Here is a 17,778-nt window from a genome sequence, read left to right as displayed (position 1 = left end):
ATAGCGTGACCTTGAGTGGCGTCTTGAGTCCCAAAGGCCCCTCATTCAGAGCTAAAGCCATGCGACTGTGTTCGGGACTCGGGAGGATAGTGCGAGCTTATAGTGTTTGCCCTGGCCCGCCCGTTCGGCTGTTGTTGCCCCTTCATTTCCCTGGATGATCTTAAATGTCACCCCACGAATTTGCGAGACACTAATATACATCCTGCTGTTCCTTCACCAACTAGCACCGAGCCATGGCCCCTTCGATATTAGATATCCCGCCAGAATTGCTTTGCCATATTGCAGGCTACATTACATCGCTTCAATCACTGAAAAGCCTAGCTAGCCTCAACCGTCGGCTATATTCTATATTCGACCCCTTACTATATCGACGCGATACGAAATCCGAACGCAGCCGGGCTATCGACTGGGCTGCCAAAAATGAATCCAATCGTGCGAGCTATTAATTCCGGAAATATAGATATGGTGCGGATTTTGGTCGATGAGAGAGGTGGCTCTGTAAATGTTTGGTATCATGGATTGCATAACTCTCAATCCTTACGCTCAGAGGGCTCCGCATTGGAACTAGCAATCGATCTCGGCCACGTTGGTATTATTCAGTTTCTTCTGGAGCATGGGGCAGAGAAGGCTGGAAAGTCAGTTAGATGGCCATTTTTTTATTTCATGGACGGTTTAACTTGAGCCCTATGAACAAAGCTATCGAGCGTGCATAAATGGAATCTCCAGTTTGAATAACTAGAATATTTTACAGTTAAACAGGCATATGTTACTTTTTCATGAATCAATGGACATTTTAGACCCAACTTTGGAGATTAAAAACATTGGGAAAACCAGACAACAATTTGGCATGAGATATAATTGAACAAGGATTCCGTCCACGGGTATTACAACTTGTTTACAAGTCCTCAAATTGAGAAGAAGTAACCCACTATATAAGTATTTGCGAGGCTTCAACTTGAAATGATTAATACATATTGAAGAGGGGAAATAGGCCTGTATCGGAATACTAGTCAGAAAAACCCACAGCAAAACATCAATATCTTTCTCCGGTCCACGCAGGAAATCAGAGAAATCAGAATCGCAGAACGCGATCAAAGGAGTGTAAGAAGTGTGTATGCTGTAGAACTAATCGCAACGCGATATCATATATAACCGGAAGAAACAAAAAGGGATAATAGCTCCGCGACCATAGGGTCATTCCTGATAGGGGAGGTTTTCCCCACTACAGTAGGTAACACTTTCTAGGCGTGCGAGACTGCATCTAACAAGCCATTAGACAGGCTCGATCCAAAATTGAAGTAATATTCATGCATCTCCAAGGCTGTCTGAATCACATACGAGCCTTCTCCGCACCGTAGGTATAAATTTGATGAATCCTTCTCTTATTCAACCCATCCACCTGGAACTTGCAAGCCCGTATACTCAACGGCCCCCCAACCTGCTTAAGCCAGTAAGACCGCCCACAATCAAAAAGCCAATTCCTCGACGCAACCCGCACCAACTCTGCCAAAAAGCACTGCGGCTCCTCCCTATCTTCTGTAAAGACGACCCGCGGAAGCTCCTTCCGAATAACAGGCGGCGCATTACTATGTACGATTTCCAGATACTGATCAAATGTAAATGGCTCGTATAACTCAGATCCTATCTGGACTATCCCCGTCGTACGTGCTGCGGCATGTAAAAGACATGCATTAGCTACGAAGTCAACCGGGATTTCATCAATGATGTTTGCTCCCGTGCGATGTCCTTCTGCAGCGTGCCAGACCTGTGAGCCCCCACGGTCTTCCATAAAATATTGGAAGAATTTATTCAGTGGCGTGGAGTTTTCCAACCCGTATAGCGGGTATGGGTCTCGGAGGGCCTGGCCAAATATTGTGGGACGAAGAAGTAAGATTGGAAGTGTGGGGAATCGTTGGATGAGGATTCGCTCCATGAGGGACTTTGCTTGAGCGTAGCTGGATGAAAACTGCGTTGCGTAGGGCGATTTGTTGAACTTGAGGATTGAGGCTAGTTCTTCTTCGGGATCCTCGTTTGAGAGTGTATAGGGCTTTTCTAAAACGGGGCCATCGGGGAGGAAACTATTGACGTAGGCTGTTGATACCTGGACGAGGAGCTTTAGACGCGGGAAACGGGAGGCTATACGAGCTAATTCCAGGGCTGGAAGGCAGTTGTTCTCAAATGCATCTTGGAGGCTTGCGTCGAGGGTTATTTTCGCGGCAGTGTGAATGATCATTGTGACTTGTTCTGAGAGTTCTTGGAGGATAGCGGGTTGTATGCCAAAGTTGGGTGATCTAATGTCCCCAGTGACAAATTCGACTTTCTTTGATAAAAGAATGGCTTGAACATGGTCTGGCATTGCCTTTCTCCATTTATTGATTGCTTGCTCTTGGCTTCCGCGGATAAATGCATAAATTTTGCGTGTGGGAAGTTGGAGCGCTAATTTGAACAGCAGACATCCTCCCAATGAACCTGTGCTGCCGGTCAGGAAAACGGTATGGCCTTGGATGATTTTCTTATAGCCTCCTCGAAGAATTTCGTCGGCGTGTAATGAAGTTTGCGTATTAAGCGACGACATTAGAAAAGATCTGGCGTGAATACACTTGAAGACTCAAATTTTGCTAGACTGAACTCGATCGAGGTCTCAGATGATGATATCCTTTATTGTAGTTATACCCCAGACATTCATCCTCAATCAAATCTTTAACCTCCTAGACATGAATCTATTTATTTCGGTATGATTATGATAGGTTAGCTCATGATGCTTGTGTTACCTACTCTGCGCTCGAAACTCTAGACGTGATATGCTCGCTGTACGGCTATGTCAACTCCTCAGCCTTCCCAAATCTTAGTTCTATCTAAAGAAAAATGCCACGAAGAAGCCGTGAACCTAAACTTCAATATCTCAGTGGCCTAATACCTGTCGAATTGACTAATATATGAGCGCTTTAGGCCTCATTATGCAACTTTTTGTGTATATAGATGACTAGGTATTCCAAGCTGCCGGGTACTACTGCGTCGCGCGAGGCTTTAATTGCTGAAAAGACCTCGTGTCTACACATGTGAGCATGTGAATATATGCAGGAACGTGAACGTGCCTGGGAGGTTGAACTTAGCAAGCTGAGACGAGACATGCTCAGGTTACATGGCACTACCCAGGTACCTACAGCTGCCTATATGGTGGTGTTCGGACTATGCTTCTACCTCGGTTCGGAGTGCAATGTTATACAACCCATATGTAAACTGGAAAGACGAAGAGCAAGCAACCAAAATCGTCATCATGACGAGAAATTTCAATCGAATTAGTTTGAAGATAAGCCATCCCCCGTAATCGATTGATTTTCCTGTATTGTGACACTAGTTTGCGGTTCTATCCGAATACTCTACGAGCAGCTCTTGCTTGCCCCATCCCCTGCTCTCGAGTTCAACTTTTCAATGAATGTCTGGCCCCATTGAGCACTAAGCAGAATAGATTAGTGTCAAAACTTCTTGCTTCAGGAAATTCGACCTTTACCTCGTATACTTATGGACAAAGTCTCGAAGAAGCTCATACTTCCTCTTGCGCTCTGTATCATCTAAATGAAGAGCGTTGTATATGGCTTCGGACATCTCGGTTTTATTCGCAGGGTGGAAGCATATGCTGCCTTCCCGCATATAGGAAGCTGCTCCAGCAAACTCGGACAGCACGAGAACCCCGTGGCGCTTTTCCTGACAGGCAACATATTCGAAAGAAACTAGGTTCATCCCGTCTCGAGTAGAGGTCAATAGACATGCATCTGCGATAGAATACAAGGCAGCTAGCTCCGTAAAAGGAACCGACCGGTGCATGTACAGCAATGGTGTACCCTCGGGGGTGGCTTGTATCGGTTAGTATCGAAGGAGTAAACTCGGGAGAATAAGGGTCTCGAACAATGCTTTCCATTTATTTTACCCGCTAAGGTACTCAGCTCAGTTTCCAGCTCCTGGTATTCTTTGACATCTTCACGGCTAGGAACTGCGATTTGGATAAGAACCACTTTGTTTCGTAGTTCTGGGTGATCATCCAAAAAAGCATCAAAGCCTTTGAGTTTCTGCGTTAAACCCTTGATGTAATCCAATCGATCCACACCAACTATAATCGTCACACCCTTGTATTTTTCCTCGAGGCTTTGAATGCGCGATTTAACCTCTGGATTCTGCAGTGTGTCGGTGAATTTGTTGGGGTCGATACCAACAATAAACTTGCCAATACAGACCAACCGGTTCTTATACTGTATCTGATTGGGTATTTCAGTACGAGCACCCCTGTACTTTGTTAGCTGTTAATCTTATTATCAATATGAGATTGGAAATCACCCTCACAATAAAGTTGCACATGTGTCGATGAAGTTTTGTTTGTACTCGTCTGTGTGGAACCCAAGTAAATCACTAGCCAGTAACCCTTCGATGAGATGTTTTCGTACGGGCAAATTTCTCCAAAAGTCCCCGGCTGGAAATGGGGTGTGTAGTGAAAACCCGATTGCGCAAGACTTGCCTTGCTGTTGAAGTCGTGATCGCAGAAGCTCCGGTAGAAGCATCAGATGATAATCATGAACCCATATTAAGGTCCCATTCTCAGCAGATTCGACAATTTCGTCTGCAAATAGTTCATTCACCCGTTTATATGCCTGCCATGGCCCGTCGTCGAACTGTACCCCCGATTGATAGTGAAGAATAGGCCATAGGATCCGGTCTAGAGGCCACAATCAATCCGATGAACTTCGTTGCTGATTACATAGGTATAGGGTATACTTACTAGAGAATCCATTGTAGTGTTCATGGGCCAAAGTGCTGTCCAGAAAAATCGGATAGGCATTGTGTTCTCCCAAACTCTGGCACACTTTTTGTCTGTCTTCGGTATCCTTCACTTCAATGCCTGGCCAGCCAAACCATCGAAATTGGGTCGATTTGGTCAATCCTGACAGTGCCGTGACCAGTCCTCCGCTTGAAATACAAGACTCATAGGTGTCATCTACTTTCTTCACGGACACGGGCAGTCGGTTGGACACAATAATCAAATTACGCTTCGCGCCGTCAGTTGACATGTCGGATGCAATAGGCCATTAGACAGATACGACCGTTCAAAGCAGGAAATTCCACACAGCATGGATTATGCTAGCTGCTCGGAAACATCCTTGCATAGTAGAATTTGACGCGACTATATATACCAAATGATCTCGAGGGGTACCTATCCGTCGCCTCTTGCCTCAAGTATGGCGAATCTACGTCAGTATGAACCCCGGGGCTCCAGGCCCTAGTCTGGCTCTGAGGGTGTACAATGGCGCGTTATATAATTCCGCTCGGGGTTAGGGGTTAGTAAGGTTCGTCTTACGGGCTCTAGTCTCTTAGGTCAATTTCCCTGGTGTTCGAGAGAGATGAAGCTCCGAGAATGTGGCCTGGTCGCTGTCATACGTTTAAGCTTGGATCTTGGGGTTTTTGAGTATTGAGTCTTGGATCCTAAATCCATCTCGGGTTCCGAAATTGGCTATAACGGGTGTTGGGATTTCGAATATTCGTGACAGTCTAGAACGCGACGATGAAGTAATACCCGGGACGAATTTAGCATCTGGTGGGGCAATGAATTCAACCGAGGGAATCCCGCAAGGTTCATATTTAACCGGCACAAATCGCGGGAGATAACAGGGGAAAGTAGACGAATTCATCGGGTTTATCCTCTGTGCGGGGTTTTCAATGATTCTTCTGTTGATAAGAATTGATTCATACAATATATCCAGTTGTGTAGTAACTTGTATTAACTTGTAGTAAAGAGAATCCAAACAAGTGATCTGACATCATCACGGACTCATGTCCCCCGGATCTGCCCCGCCAAGCACTTCGTAGCTTACTTTCCATGTTCGCGCTTCACTTGCTCTGGATAAATTAAAGATCCCCCTCTCTTGGAGAAGAAAAAGTATCCCCCCCAAGAAGAATTTTATTTTTTCTTATCTGCTACATTTTACTTGGACTACTATCATTCCTGGTTTCAATTAGAGTCACGGCGTCCGTGTTGCTCCCCAAGTGTCTCCCAATGGCGCCGCAAACTCCCCTATACATCGGGTTTGACCTATCCACCCAACAGCTCAAAGGTATAGTCGTCAACTCAGACTTGAAAGTTGTGTATCTCGCCAAATTCGACTTCGATGCCGATTCCAAAGGCTTTCCGATCAAGAAAGGCGTTCTCACAAATGAAGCGGAACATGAAGTATTCGCGCCCGTCGCATTGTGGTTGCAGGCCCTGGATACGGTGCTAGAAAGCCTGCGCCAACAAGGGCTGGATTTCAGTCGAGTAAAGGGAATCAGTGCAGCGGGCCAACAACACGGTAGTGTTTATTGGGCGCAGGAGGCAGAGTCTCTCCTTCATCAACTTGATGCGGGGAGATCATTGGAGGATCAGCTCCAGTCTGCGTTCTCCCATCCATACAGCCCCAATTGGCAAGACTCGAGTACGCAGAAGGAGTGCGATGAATTTGACGCTGTTCTTGGAAGCCCCGAAGAGCTCGCACTGGTCACAGGAAGCAAAGCGCACCATGTAAGAACATGAACCTTCACCTTTCCACAATGGATCATTGATTGACATCTCTTCAAGCGATTCACAGGTCCTCAGATTCTTCGATTCACACGAAAATACCCCGAAGTATACAAAAAGACAGCCCGCGTCTCCCTCGTCTCATCCTTCCTTGCCTCGCTCTTCCTGGGCCGTATCGCCCCCTTTGATATCTCGGATGTATGCGGTATGAACCTATGGAACATTCAAAAGGGAGTCTTCGATGATCGCCTCCTCGAGCTCTGCGCTGGGAAATTTGGCCTCGAAGATTTAAAACAAAAACTGGGTGATGTGCCCGAGGATGGTGGTCTCCATTTAGGCTCCGTCCACCCATATTTCACCAAACGCTACGGGTTCAGTTCCAACTGTACAGTGATCCCAGCGACTGGTGACAACCCAGCGACTATTCTGGCATTGCCACTCCGTCCTTCAGACGCCATGGTGTCTCTAGGAACATCGACCACCTTCTTAATGTCCACGCCAAATTACAAGCCAGACCCAGCTACCCACTTCTTCAACCACCCCACCACCGCCGGGCTATACATGTTCATGCTCTGTTATAAGAATGGTGGTCTTGCGCGTGAATATGTTCGCGATGCGATTAATGATAGCCTGAAAGATACCCCCGATCAACCATGGGCTTTCTTCGACGAGATCGCCTTGAGTACCCCTTCATTAGGCCAATCGAATGCTGCCGATCCGATGAAAATGGGACTTTTCTTTCCTAGACCTGAAATTGTGCCCAATATTCATTCTGGACAGTGGCGATTCGCCTACGATTCCAAAACAAAAACCTTGACGGAAACCACGGAAGGATGGACTGTGCCTCGAGATGAGGCGAGGGCTATTGTTGAAAGTCAGATGCTCTCTTTGCGTCTTAGATCAAAAGACTTGACTCAGAGTACTGAAGATGGAAGTGGTGAAGGACTCCCTGCCCAGCCACGCCGAGTATATCTTGTTGGCGGTGGATCCAAGAACAAGGCTATTGCTAAGATTGCTGGAGAAATCCTTGGAGGCGTCGAAGGCGTGTATAAGCTTGATATTGGTGATAATGCCTGTGCTTTGGGAGCTGCTTATAAGGCTGTTTGGGGTATGGAGCGACAACCGGGTCAGACTTTCGAGAACCTGGTTGGGCAGCGATGGAATGAAGACGAGTTTATTGAGAAGATTGCGGATGGATATCAGCCAGGATTGTTTGAGAAGTATGGTGAGGCCGTCGAAGGATTTGCACAAATGGAAGATCAGATTGTGCGTCGGGTGCATGGCGAGGGAAAATAGAAGTCTACCGAATTTGAAAATAATGGACATAGAGGGAAGGAACCTCGAAAAAGATACACAAGCGAAGTTCTTCATCTATACGCGCATAGTTCTCACCCTTTTCTTAAATCAATCTCGGTATAGAGTATATGGCATGAGTGACTTGTCTTGAGAGATGATTTACTTTTAGTGCGCCTCCTTCAATTGGTTTTGGATCCACAAAATTATCACCATTAAAGGAGAGCATCAGATTTAAATTAAGTTATCACTAAGAAAAGTACATAGCAGCGCCCGTCGACGTTGAACTTGGCATCATTATATAGACATCATGGAAACACGATGCTCACGTCCTTTCCATATCCCCATCGCACTCGTACACCTATACATCCATGTAATCGGCGACGACACATTCTTACAGAACGAGCATAGCAGCCAGACCGAGAGCACCGAAAGCACCGCTGCCAACAGTGGCCATAGGGTGAGCACCAGCAGTGCTAGTAGAGGGCGCAGCGGAGTTAGATCCAGAGCCATCGGTGGTGGAAGATCCAGATCCAGAGTCGGAGCCAGAGCTAGAAGAGTCGGATCCAGAGCCAGAGCCAGAGCCGGTTGAAGTAGCAGAGTCACCTCCCAGGGTCTCTGTGGTAGCCATGCCAGAAATGGTGGTGGTAATGAGGGTTGAGGCACCGGTGCCCATGGAACCAGTGGCTGTGGCAGTCATCTAGAAGGAGTTATTAGTAGTGATCAAATTGAGGTAGAAGAGCTGAGAGATCTTACACTTCCGCTGCCGCTCATGTTACCCATGCCGCTGGTGTTGGAGCCAGTCTTTGTCATTGACGTGCCGGAGTTGGTGTTGGAGCCACCGGTTGAGCTTGAGGTACCGGTCATCATGGAGTCTGTTGATCCGCTAGCAGAGCCGGTGGAAGTTTGAGATCCAGATCCAGAATCAGAAGTGGAGCTGGAGTCGGAGCCTGAGCCAGAGGCAGTGGACGAGGAATCAGAGCCAGAGCCGCCTGCATGTATATGATTAGTATTCAGTCTTTGTTTTGTCGGAAGGTGCTATGTGGGTACGTACTAGGGCATGACTTGAGAGCCTCAGAAAGGACTTGTTGAGCGTTGTCACTGGGGCAGGCCTCCGTGGTGCAGTCGCGAATGCCGTTCGAGAAGTCCTCGCTCTTGCACAGGCAAGCCATGTCGTTGGCAGAACATCCAAGCTCGGAAGCCTTGGCCTTCATATTGCTGACACACATTTGCTAATACCACATCTCGTTAGTACCTAATACATACGCCATGGCTCAATGGTATTGGAAAAAAGAAAAACTTACAGCGCAGTCTGAAGCAGAGACACCGGCGGCGGAGGCCATGCTGGCCGCGGCCAGCATGCTCAAGGCAATGGAGAATGACTTCATGGTGTGTAGAGAGGGAGGGTATGAATGTGTTGTCTGGGGTAAGAATGGGATGTGTAAGGTGGTAAACAATCGTACCAAGACTGGCGGCGCAGGGACTTCTTATAAAGAAAGGGGCGACCACAGGTTGATCCAGCTGAGACTTTGAAATTAGTTGGTTGAATCCCAAGTGGGAACACTACCTATCGAATGAATCGTATCGTGGAGCCGAAAAAGAAACTACTGGCCAATAATTCCAAGTTTGGAAGCTGTTTGGTAGCTCAGAGATCAGCCAAAGCCAATCCATAAACCATAATCCACAATTCAAGATTGCTTGAGTTTGGCTGCCTTTCATGCTAGGCAACGTGGTTGGGGCATGAAGTCATCGAGTCCTTCTCCGTAGTCTTCTCCGTGGACGTCCAGGGTCTGAAGATCCTGTTCTCCCAAGCCAGGGCACAAGGTTACGATCTGGATCTCGATAAGGGATTGATCGTCGGCGGAAATGATTGGCGCCCTAGCTTCTCTCCACTGAGATTGATCCCATAGGCCTGTCAAATTTACCTAGTGGACTTATTGAATCATCCCCCGTACCAAACACCCCTTTGTCCAGCAGGAGTGCAGCAGGGTTGAGATTTGAGTTCGAAGGGTTTTTTTTAATGGGGAAGACAACTCAACGCTGGAGATTGCCGTGTACCTATCAAATCCCGGAGTTATGGACTTTGCCCGAGACTCGTTGACTGGTCTTTTTCCCCTTCAGATTTTTGTTTTGTTTTCATTTTTTTTTCTCTCTCTCTTTATCTCAAACACGGAGACCACTCAACATTGGGTAAATCCCTATGTTTCCCACCTTTTTTCAAAGCATTGTTTAGGAGATAATATGCCAGGGATGTAACCACGGCACTGCGCATGTACCCAGCCAGGAAAATGATAGACAAAATATTGATTTGAAAATTGCCAGCCTGGCGGAGACGATCGACAGTCCCACACCGAATCAAGCCGAATCCTGGAAGCTGAGTTAAGTTGACTGATATCCGATCGCACTATTGAATTCTGTCGGGGTCACCGCCACTGCGGACTACAAGGTTAGCTACTAGGAGTTGAACAGGTTCCAAGGTTCGTGTTCAGCTATACGGAGTATGAAGTCGGTAATCACCTTTTTCGGACAATAATAAACATTATGCACTGCATGTGCATGAACCTTGGAAGACTTCGGGAAGCTGTAGGTAATATGTATCATGTAGACAGAAGCTTGTGCTTCAACCTCGTTGTGGCTTGAGATCAATCTTTCAAATTTTCAAATGTTGTGCCAACTGGTATGATCATGATGTATGTATCAATTGCTGTACAGTGCAAGCCGTGGATGTACCATTAACCCTCATTTCCATTGACTTTAATCCCTAATCTTCAATTACATAAAAATGATAAATTTTGGAATCTTGGATACTTCTTGGATGCTAGATAAGTTTTCCGGCACAATAATACCCGATATGTACTATGGATGTAGTATCCAGCTGTAACGGGAATTGGTTCAGTTCCCCACTTGGACACTAATGGCCCCCTTGAAGTGGGGACCTCCTTGTTCTCCTCCAACTCCCCAACTACGTCAACACCGTGGACCACCCATCGTGTCCGTCCGCAATATGACTTCTGGCCAACCGAATAAGTTGGGTATTACTCCATACTTAGTCTTTCTTGTCCTGGTCGCGACCCTAGGTCCCTTCCAATTTGGTTATCACCTAGTACGCATTTATCCTCCTGTTCGGTTCTGTGATCCTCAATCTAACAAGACCTTCTTTGATTTCCCTACAATATAGGCCGAGCTCAACGCCCCTCAAGCAGTGATAACATGTGAGAAAAAGAGAATTGGTACCAATGCCGGCACCAACGCTCTCCCGCACCTCCCGCAATGCATTTCCATGAATTCATCCCAGTTCGGTCTGGTCTCGTCAATCTACACTCTCGGCGGCTTTATTGGATCCCTGCTCGCAGGTCCATTCTCGAGCAAGTCTGGGCGACGGCTTGCATTGCGCGTTGCATCGCTATTCCTTATTGCAGGGCCCTTAGCAGAATCTCTAGCCCCGGGGATTCCACTACTCGCGTTCGGTCGGCTTTTGTCCGGAGTCGGGTCTGGTGCGGTTGTCGTGGTGGGCCCGATTTACATATCTGAGGTTGCACCGCTGCACTCACGAGGCCTATTTGGGGTATGCACTCAGGTGATGGTGAATGTTGGGATTCTGGTTTCCCAGGTCTTGGGATACTTCTGGAGTCACGATAGCATGTGGCGGCTCATCCTCGCTGCAGCTAGTATTGTAGCAGTTCTGGGGCTTGCAGGACTCTTTATGGTGCCTGAAAGTCCGATCTGGCTTGTCAAGAACCATCAGAGAAGTCAGGCCCGTCACGTTTTGAAGCGCATTCGCGGTTCGAATGCTGACATTGATGCCGAAATCGAGACATGGAGTGATTCCATCACCACTCCAATTTCCGGCGAAGAAGAGTCTCTTCTACCCTCATCAAATGATGAAAACCAGACATCCAAGCAAGAGTCGATCACTATGCTTCAAGCTGTGCAGGATCCATACTATCGACCTGCCATTATCGCTGTTGTTGCATGCATGCTCGCTCAACAATTCACAGGTATCAACAGTCTCATTATGTACAGCGTCTCTTTGCTACAGAGCATCTTACCCACAGGAGCTGCACTGCTTACCATTATGACTTCCGTGATAAACCTCGTTGCTACGGTCGTGTGCATGCCTTTGCCCGATCGTATTGGTCGTAGGACCTGCCTCCTGCTTAGCATCAGTGGGATAGGCTGCAGTTCTGTCCTTCTAGCGCTCGGATTTGCCCTGAACCAGAAGATTGTCTCTGCAATGGCCTGTTTGCTTTTTGTAGCAAGTTTTGCCTTGGGCTTAGGACCGGTTCCTTTCATCTTGCCATCAGAGCTGGCTGGGCCAGAGGCCGTTGGAGCAACTCAAAGTTGGGGCCAGGCGATCAACTGGATGGCAACCTTTGTGGTTGCGCAGTTTTTCCCCATGGTCAATGATGCATTGGGCGGCCAAGGTAAAGTCTACTGGATATTTGCAGTCATTGCGGCCATTTCGGGACTTGTAATTTACCAGGTTCTTCCCGAGACTAAAGGGAAATCTAGCGTAGATGAAGTCTGGGGTCGGTTGGAGCGTCGACAAGACTAGAGTTTAGAATTTGAATTTGAAAGTCTCAGTCATATCAACATATGGTCAATGGGTCTAAGGTATTGCGGTAAACTTTGAGCCAGCGAGTACCAGCAGAAAAAGCTGTGGCATCTTGGGTATGTATTCTATTTCTGAATGCCTCTCTCTGGTCCGGCGCTAGAGAAAAGAGGGTGGATATTGAGCCCAGTGTATGAGAGTTTTAAACTGAATAATTCATTTTCTACCCGCCATGTAATGTTGAAACAAACACAATATTATCTCTTGGCTGCAGTTCATACTTCTCTTCACCTTCCAGTTCCCAATCAGCGTCGTTGATTAGGACGAGAATACCTGGTCGGCTATTTAAACCATTAGCTTACGGCTTTGATCTCATAAATAACGGCCTGATTGACAGATATCACATACACATTATCTTCCATTACAAATAACTCTTTCCTTTGGTCCTTCATCAAATTCTCGACGAGATATTGAACCAGGTAGGAGATGTTTGGTTGGCTTCCATCCTCCAATTGACCGGGTAAGTTAATAGCGTATTTGCGCTTATTATCAAATAAGATTTCGAGTCCACCACTGTAGCAGAGCATCAGCTTCTAGACGAACGATAGGGGTAGAAACTCGAGAAAAATGTACGTGAACTCGACTGTGATGGCGATAGGCGCAACCCCTCCAGTTGCGCTGTCCGACATTGTTTATGTGGCGAGTGAAGATGACAGGTTATATCAGGATAAATGAAACGTTGTTGTTATATACTCATGAAGCTTAGGATCCTCGACGTCGGGATTATTTCAAGAAACAAACCCGATCAGAGCGCGCGAGAAATGAAGATGATGGTGGGTTGAAAAGGTGGTTCGCGCTTATCGGCTTATCGTCCTATCGATAAGCCCACAATTTCTGTGGGTATCGTTAATGACTTTTGCGACAGCTCTTTTTTCCCCGCCAGTGTCTACACTCACGCCCTCCTCACTCCCACGGTCGCCCAATTGCTTCTTAGCTATGGCCTCGGTATCTTCCAAATATATCAGCGTCGGTGGAAACCGACATCCACAAGCCGCTGATTGGGATGTTCAATCGGGCATACTTGCCTTCGGAGCGGATAACAATGTCGCCTTGTGGGATCCTCTGGTAGGTCTCTCGTCATAGCCCAACGCACTTGTCTACCTCATATAGATTACTAACCAATTTCAAAGGATAAAACCCACCGGGGCGTGCATGCACTTCTTGTAGGACACTCAGATAAAGTCAGCGCTGTCAAGTTTTTCACATGCCCTTCCACATCCGCGAAACTGCTCGTTACCGGGTCCGTCGATCGAACAATCAGAGTCTGGCAACAACATCCCACCGAACCGAACAATTACACTCAAGCTGCTGTCCTTGAGGGCCATACTGGGTCTATCAATGCCGTAGCTGTCGCCGATGGGACCAACATTATCGCTTCTGGGGCCGCCGATGGGACCGTTCGAATTTGGCGAATTAGCACAGAGGGTGGCATCACGGGCAGTTTGGTTGATACTTTGACTATGAGTCCTCGATTCTTCCCGCTTTCTTTGTCTCTGCAAGCTCTAGAAGGTAACACTTGCCCGTTAGTGTTAGCCGTCGCAGGCACTACGACAAAGATCCACATTTATTCTGCAGAGGATTCCCATGGCGAGCCTAGTTTCCACAGATGTGCCACTCTCGCAGGCCACGAGGCATGGGTCAGGTCTCTGTCATTCACGCAGAATAAGAACAATAACACCGATGATATATTGCTTGCATCAGCCAGTCAAGATAGATATATCCGTCTTTGGAGGTTGCGGCAAGGTGAAGCAAGTGTTCCCGCGCCTATAGACGACGCGGATCCCTTGTTAGGTGGTATGGAGCCTACGCTGTCGAACAAAACTCATCAATTCAAGGCGGCAGACCAGGAATACTCCATTACCTTTGAGGCTCTTCTCTTTGGCAACGAGGATTGGATTTATACTACGGCCTGGAACCCGGATCCAAACCGACCCCAGCTTCTGTCGGCATCGGCTGATAACACTGTCACTATCTGGGAGCAAGACCCTGTGTCGGGAGTCTGGATGTCGATAGAGAGAATGGGAGAAATCAGTGTACAAAAGGGATCAACCACTGCTACTGGAAGTGCTGGCGGTTTCTGGATTGGGCTCTGGTCGCCAGATGGTAAAACCGTGGTCAGCTTGGGTCGCACGGGTAGTTGGCGGATGTGGCAGCTTGATGCCGAAGCAGATGTTTGGGTACAAAAGTTCGGCATTTCCGGCCATGTGCGGTCTGCCAATGGTGTACAGTGGGAACCAAGTGGTGGATATCTCCTCTCAACTAGTGCTGATCAAACTACTCGTCTCCATGCTGAGTGGCTGAGGGAGAACAAGCGATCTTGGCATGAGTTCTCTCGCCCCCAGATTCATGGATACGATCTCAATTGCATCGATACTATTGGTCCTTTGCAGTTTGTATCTGGTGCAGATGAAAAGCTTCTGAGAGTATTTAACGAGCCCAAGCAGATCGCAGATCTACTTTGTAAATTGACTGGATCTCAACAAACCATCGAGGGTGAGCTTCCAGATACAGCCGAAATTCCCGTTTTAGGCCTATCCAACAAAGCGCAAGGAGATGAGGCGCCAGTCGAGGATGATGAGGACGAGTCTGGGGCTCCAGCTTCTGCTCCTGTCGTTTCACTCAGCACAGACTCGCCGCCGCTAGAAGACCAGTTAGCCCGATACACATTATGGCCAGAGCACGAGAAGCTCTACGGCCATGGATATGAAATTTCGGCAGTTGCTGTCAGTCATGATCGTAAACTCATTGCCACGGCTTGCAAAGCTAGCTCTGTTGATCATGCAGTAATCCGACTCTACGACACTTCGGATTGGCATGAGATTAAGCCTTCTCTACCAGCGCACTCTTTGACCATCACCGATCTCTCATTTTCCGACGACGACCAATATCTTCTTAGTGTGGGAAGAGATCGACAGTGGGCCGTCTTCTCTCGAAGCAAGGAAGATCCCACCATTTTCACCAAGTATATGATAAACCCCAAGGGCCACTCTCGAATGATCCTGGGAGCTGCCTGGGCACCAAAAATCACAGACGACGTCTTTGCAACAGCTGGGCGTGACAAATCTGTCAAAATTTGGCAAAGGGATGACAATTCTTTCGTTTGCAAGACCACCATTTCTTTGACATCAGCTGTTTCAGCGATAGCCTTCTTGTCTGTTCCTTACAAAAATTCATTCATCCTTGCAGCGGGAGAGGATAGTGGTGCTATCTCCATCCACCGAATCACCGCCGACACCCTCGAAGCGCAACTACTTGTCACCATTGATCCGACTATGGCTCCCTCCAGGGCAATCACACAATTGTCATGGCGACCTGTGTCTACTTCCACGACAGATGAGGATGCTTTGTTCGACCTTGCAGTGGCCAGTGAAGATAACTCTACCAGGATATATGCTATCTCGAACATTGTAACATGAGCTATTCTATGGAAGGCGTCATGCAATAATTCTGGCTGAAAGGGATATGGTTCTTATTTTACATATTGAAAAGTTCATGAAGCACAGTATAGGAGATAACATCATAGACACTTGAGCATTGGGTCGGCCATAGCCTCACAGCGTTCCTTGCGTGCAAATAGAAATATCCAAACTTGGAAGACTCGCATTCAGACTCGGATGCATTCAAATTTCTATAGACTAGAGGTGTTGAGCAGTTGATCGCCATTCCTTAAAAGCCGGCGAGAGTATACCACCATGTCCTGAGTCCTCAACCTTGAATACCTCAATGACTGTAGACTTGTCCCGTTTTCGAATTCTCCAAATCCCATCCTCGTGAACAGTCTGTTTGAGCCCTGTATTATTGTTAGCATCTAATCAGAAGAAGAGGGGAAGCATACTAAAAGGCTAATCATACATTCGAGAAACGCGGCTGCAAAGTTGATGCAAATATTTCCATCCCATGAGCCTTTCCCCAATTTCTTGACTTTACCTGGAATACTTGCAGTATCGAGCTCTTCTAGGCGATGAACAATGCCCTGTTGAGTCCGAAAACCGACGATTATAGTCGGCACGCCGAGCAAAAAGGATTGTGCCCAGAACTTCAGTAACTTTCGCTCGTATTTCAACATATCGCGCTCATTGCGAATTTCAGCAGATGTCTTCAGTTCTACCCAGTGGATAGGATCTTCCTTTCTCTCTGGTTTACAGTCCCATACTACGGATCATAGTATTAGTCTGATAAACTTGGAAATTTCTCTGGGTTCATGCTCACCTGCATCGACCTCGCCGCCAAGAATCATGCGGGTATTTCCAATCCCGGTTTTGACAACGGAGCAATACTGTGCACTATTGTTCACAACCTGCGAAGGTCGAGATTCTATTTCTTCACGAGTTGTCGGGTCCCAGGGTTGTCGAAGAACTGATAAAACTTCGAATTTATAGCCTAGCAAGGTAGGTTAGCTACCGTGCGGTGAGATGTCTTCTTTGAAAGTCACTCATACCCCAGTACATCATTTCTTCTTGTGATGCCATGCCTGGTGGCATTCGTTGATTTCGCTGGGTTTCCTTCTGTCTGTTCTTGTAGCTATTGTCCTCTTCGATGAATCTGGGAGTGAATTAGAAAGGGTTCATAGCCACGCGATCGAGTTTGATCCAGATGAACACACATTGTACCCTTCCTTGAATGTTAGTTCGTGTTTTCTTTAAGGGCTTATCAATAATCAATATAACATACCTGGAAGCAGGTCGCATTCATCTCAAAGCTGTGAACCACGACTCATTAGTAATGAAACCACTTTATCTCTTTGCCATCAACCGGACAACGTACCCATTCATCATATCATAAGGCGCTGCCAAAATCTAAATAACCACGTTAAGCCGTCCGGGAATCACCAATTACTACCGCGAGTCCTACTGTAATTTTTTAGGCTTACCTTGGTCATCATTCCACGCCACGTAACGATATCAGCATCGCATTTCTTTTGTGTATCCCGTTCAAGCGCAGTGACTGTATCTAACAGAGCATCCAGATGCTCATCAGCGGAATCATTGAGTTTCTGGAAAGTTTCGAATCCTTCATTCAGATCCGCTGGCAAACTAGGCGGATAGTAGTATGCCAGCGATGACTCTCCCAGCGAGAATCGACGCTTATCATCATAAGAGAAGCATGTAATTTCCTAAGACAACTTTAGCTACTCCATACGGTAGAGCTAACAACACGGCTAAAACATACTTTGGGTCGGCGGATTGTGGTGTTTGAACCAAGGAAGCGGTTCACTGGCTGAATCTCAAAGATGGATGGGTTCATGTTGACTGGTTGTCTTCACGTCGCTGGACGCTAGGTGCTTGTAGCCGATGTTTTTTCTTGTGGATGGCCAAGAGCAAAATGCTATGGA

The 17,778-nt window shown here is 47.1% G+C and overlaps 8 protein-coding genes across 8 annotated transcripts; 3 read left to right on the top strand and 5 right to left on the bottom strand.

The window, feature by feature from the left end:
• Nucleotides 1–1,330: 1,330 nt before the first annotated feature.
• Nucleotides 1,331–2,575, bottom strand: N7478_012807 (fatty acyl-CoA reductase; the record flags this gene model as incomplete). Its single annotated transcript, XM_056929017.1, has 1 exon — nucleotides 1,331–2,575. The coding sequence occupies one exon, from the start codon at nucleotides 2,573–2,575 to the stop codon at nucleotides 1,331–1,333; it is 1,245 nt and encodes a 414-aa protein (XP_056772379.1).
• Nucleotides 2,576–3,380: 805 nt separating this feature from the next.
• Nucleotides 3,381–5,060, bottom strand: N7478_012806 (trehalose-6-phosphate synthase; the record flags this gene model as incomplete). The annotated part of the gene is made up of 5 exons (XM_056929016.1): nucleotides 3,381–3,456; nucleotides 3,512–3,854; nucleotides 3,929–4,281; nucleotides 4,339–4,708; nucleotides 4,772–5,060. The coding sequence occupies 5 exons, from the start codon at nucleotides 5,058–5,060 to the stop codon at nucleotides 3,381–3,383; spliced, it is 1,431 nt and encodes a 476-aa protein (XP_056772378.1).
• Nucleotides 5,061–6,043: 983 nt separating this feature from the next.
• N7478_012805 (xylulokinase) lies at nucleotides 6,044–7,837 on the top strand (the record flags this gene model as incomplete). Its single annotated transcript, XM_056929015.1, has 2 exons — nucleotides 6,044–6,544; nucleotides 6,602–7,837. 2 exons carry the CDS (start codon nucleotides 6,044–6,046, stop codon nucleotides 7,835–7,837), a joined length of 1,737 nt encoding a protein of 578 aa, XP_056772377.1.
• A 391-nt stretch (nucleotides 7,838–8,228) lies between these two features.
• On the bottom strand, nucleotides 8,229–9,222 carry N7478_012804 (CFEM domain-containing protein; the record flags this gene model as incomplete). The annotated part of the gene is made up of 4 exons (XM_056929014.1): nucleotides 8,229–8,534; nucleotides 8,591–8,826; nucleotides 8,889–9,066; nucleotides 9,139–9,222. 4 exons carry the CDS (start codon nucleotides 9,220–9,222, stop codon nucleotides 8,229–8,231), a joined length of 804 nt encoding a protein of 267 aa, XP_056772376.1.
• A 1,616-nt stretch (nucleotides 9,223–10,838) lies between these two features.
• N7478_012803 (putative MFS glucose transporter) lies at nucleotides 10,839–12,389 on the top strand (the record flags this gene model as incomplete). Its single annotated transcript, XM_056929013.1, has 2 exons — nucleotides 10,839–10,937; nucleotides 11,013–12,389. 2 exons carry the CDS (start codon nucleotides 10,839–10,841, stop codon nucleotides 12,387–12,389), a joined length of 1,476 nt encoding a protein of 491 aa, XP_056772375.1.
• Nucleotides 12,390–12,609: 220 nt separating this feature from the next.
• N7478_012802 (ubiquitin-related modifier 1) lies at nucleotides 12,610–13,075 on the bottom strand (the record flags this gene model as incomplete). Its single annotated transcript, XM_056929012.1, has 3 exons — nucleotides 12,610–12,727; nucleotides 12,795–12,959; nucleotides 13,020–13,075. The coding sequence occupies 3 exons, from the start codon at nucleotides 13,073–13,075 to the stop codon at nucleotides 12,610–12,612; spliced, it is 339 nt and encodes a 112-aa protein (XP_056772374.1).
• A 307-nt stretch (nucleotides 13,076–13,382) lies between these two features.
• On the top strand, nucleotides 13,383–15,862 carry N7478_012801 (Elongator subunit ELP2; the record flags this gene model as incomplete). The annotated part of the gene is made up of 2 exons (XM_056929011.1): nucleotides 13,383–13,511; nucleotides 13,577–15,862. 2 exons carry the CDS (start codon nucleotides 13,383–13,385, stop codon nucleotides 15,860–15,862), a joined length of 2,415 nt encoding a protein of 804 aa, XP_056772373.1.
• A 219-nt stretch (nucleotides 15,863–16,081) lies between these two features.
• Nucleotides 16,082–17,690, bottom strand: N7478_012800 (DXO/RAI1 family decapping nuclease; the record flags this gene model as incomplete). The annotated part of the gene is made up of 9 exons (XM_056929010.1): nucleotides 16,082–16,236; nucleotides 16,299–16,598; nucleotides 16,656–16,826; nucleotides 16,885–16,988; nucleotides 17,050–17,057; nucleotides 17,118–17,145; nucleotides 17,211–17,242; nucleotides 17,317–17,559; nucleotides 17,616–17,690. The coding sequence occupies 9 exons, from the start codon at nucleotides 17,688–17,690 to the stop codon at nucleotides 16,082–16,084; spliced, it is 1,116 nt and encodes a 371-aa protein (XP_056772372.1).
• Nucleotides 17,691–17,778: the final 88 nt, after the last annotated feature.

The sequence above is a fragment of the Penicillium angulare genome (genome assembly GCF_028827245.1).
Source record: "Penicillium angulare strain IBT 27051 chromosome Unknown utg000012l_segment0_segment0, whole genome shotgun sequence".
Lineage (NCBI taxonomy): Eukaryota > Fungi > Ascomycota > Eurotiomycetes > Eurotiales > Aspergillaceae > Penicillium > Penicillium angulare.
This window is presented reverse-complemented; position numbering and strand designations above follow the sequence as displayed.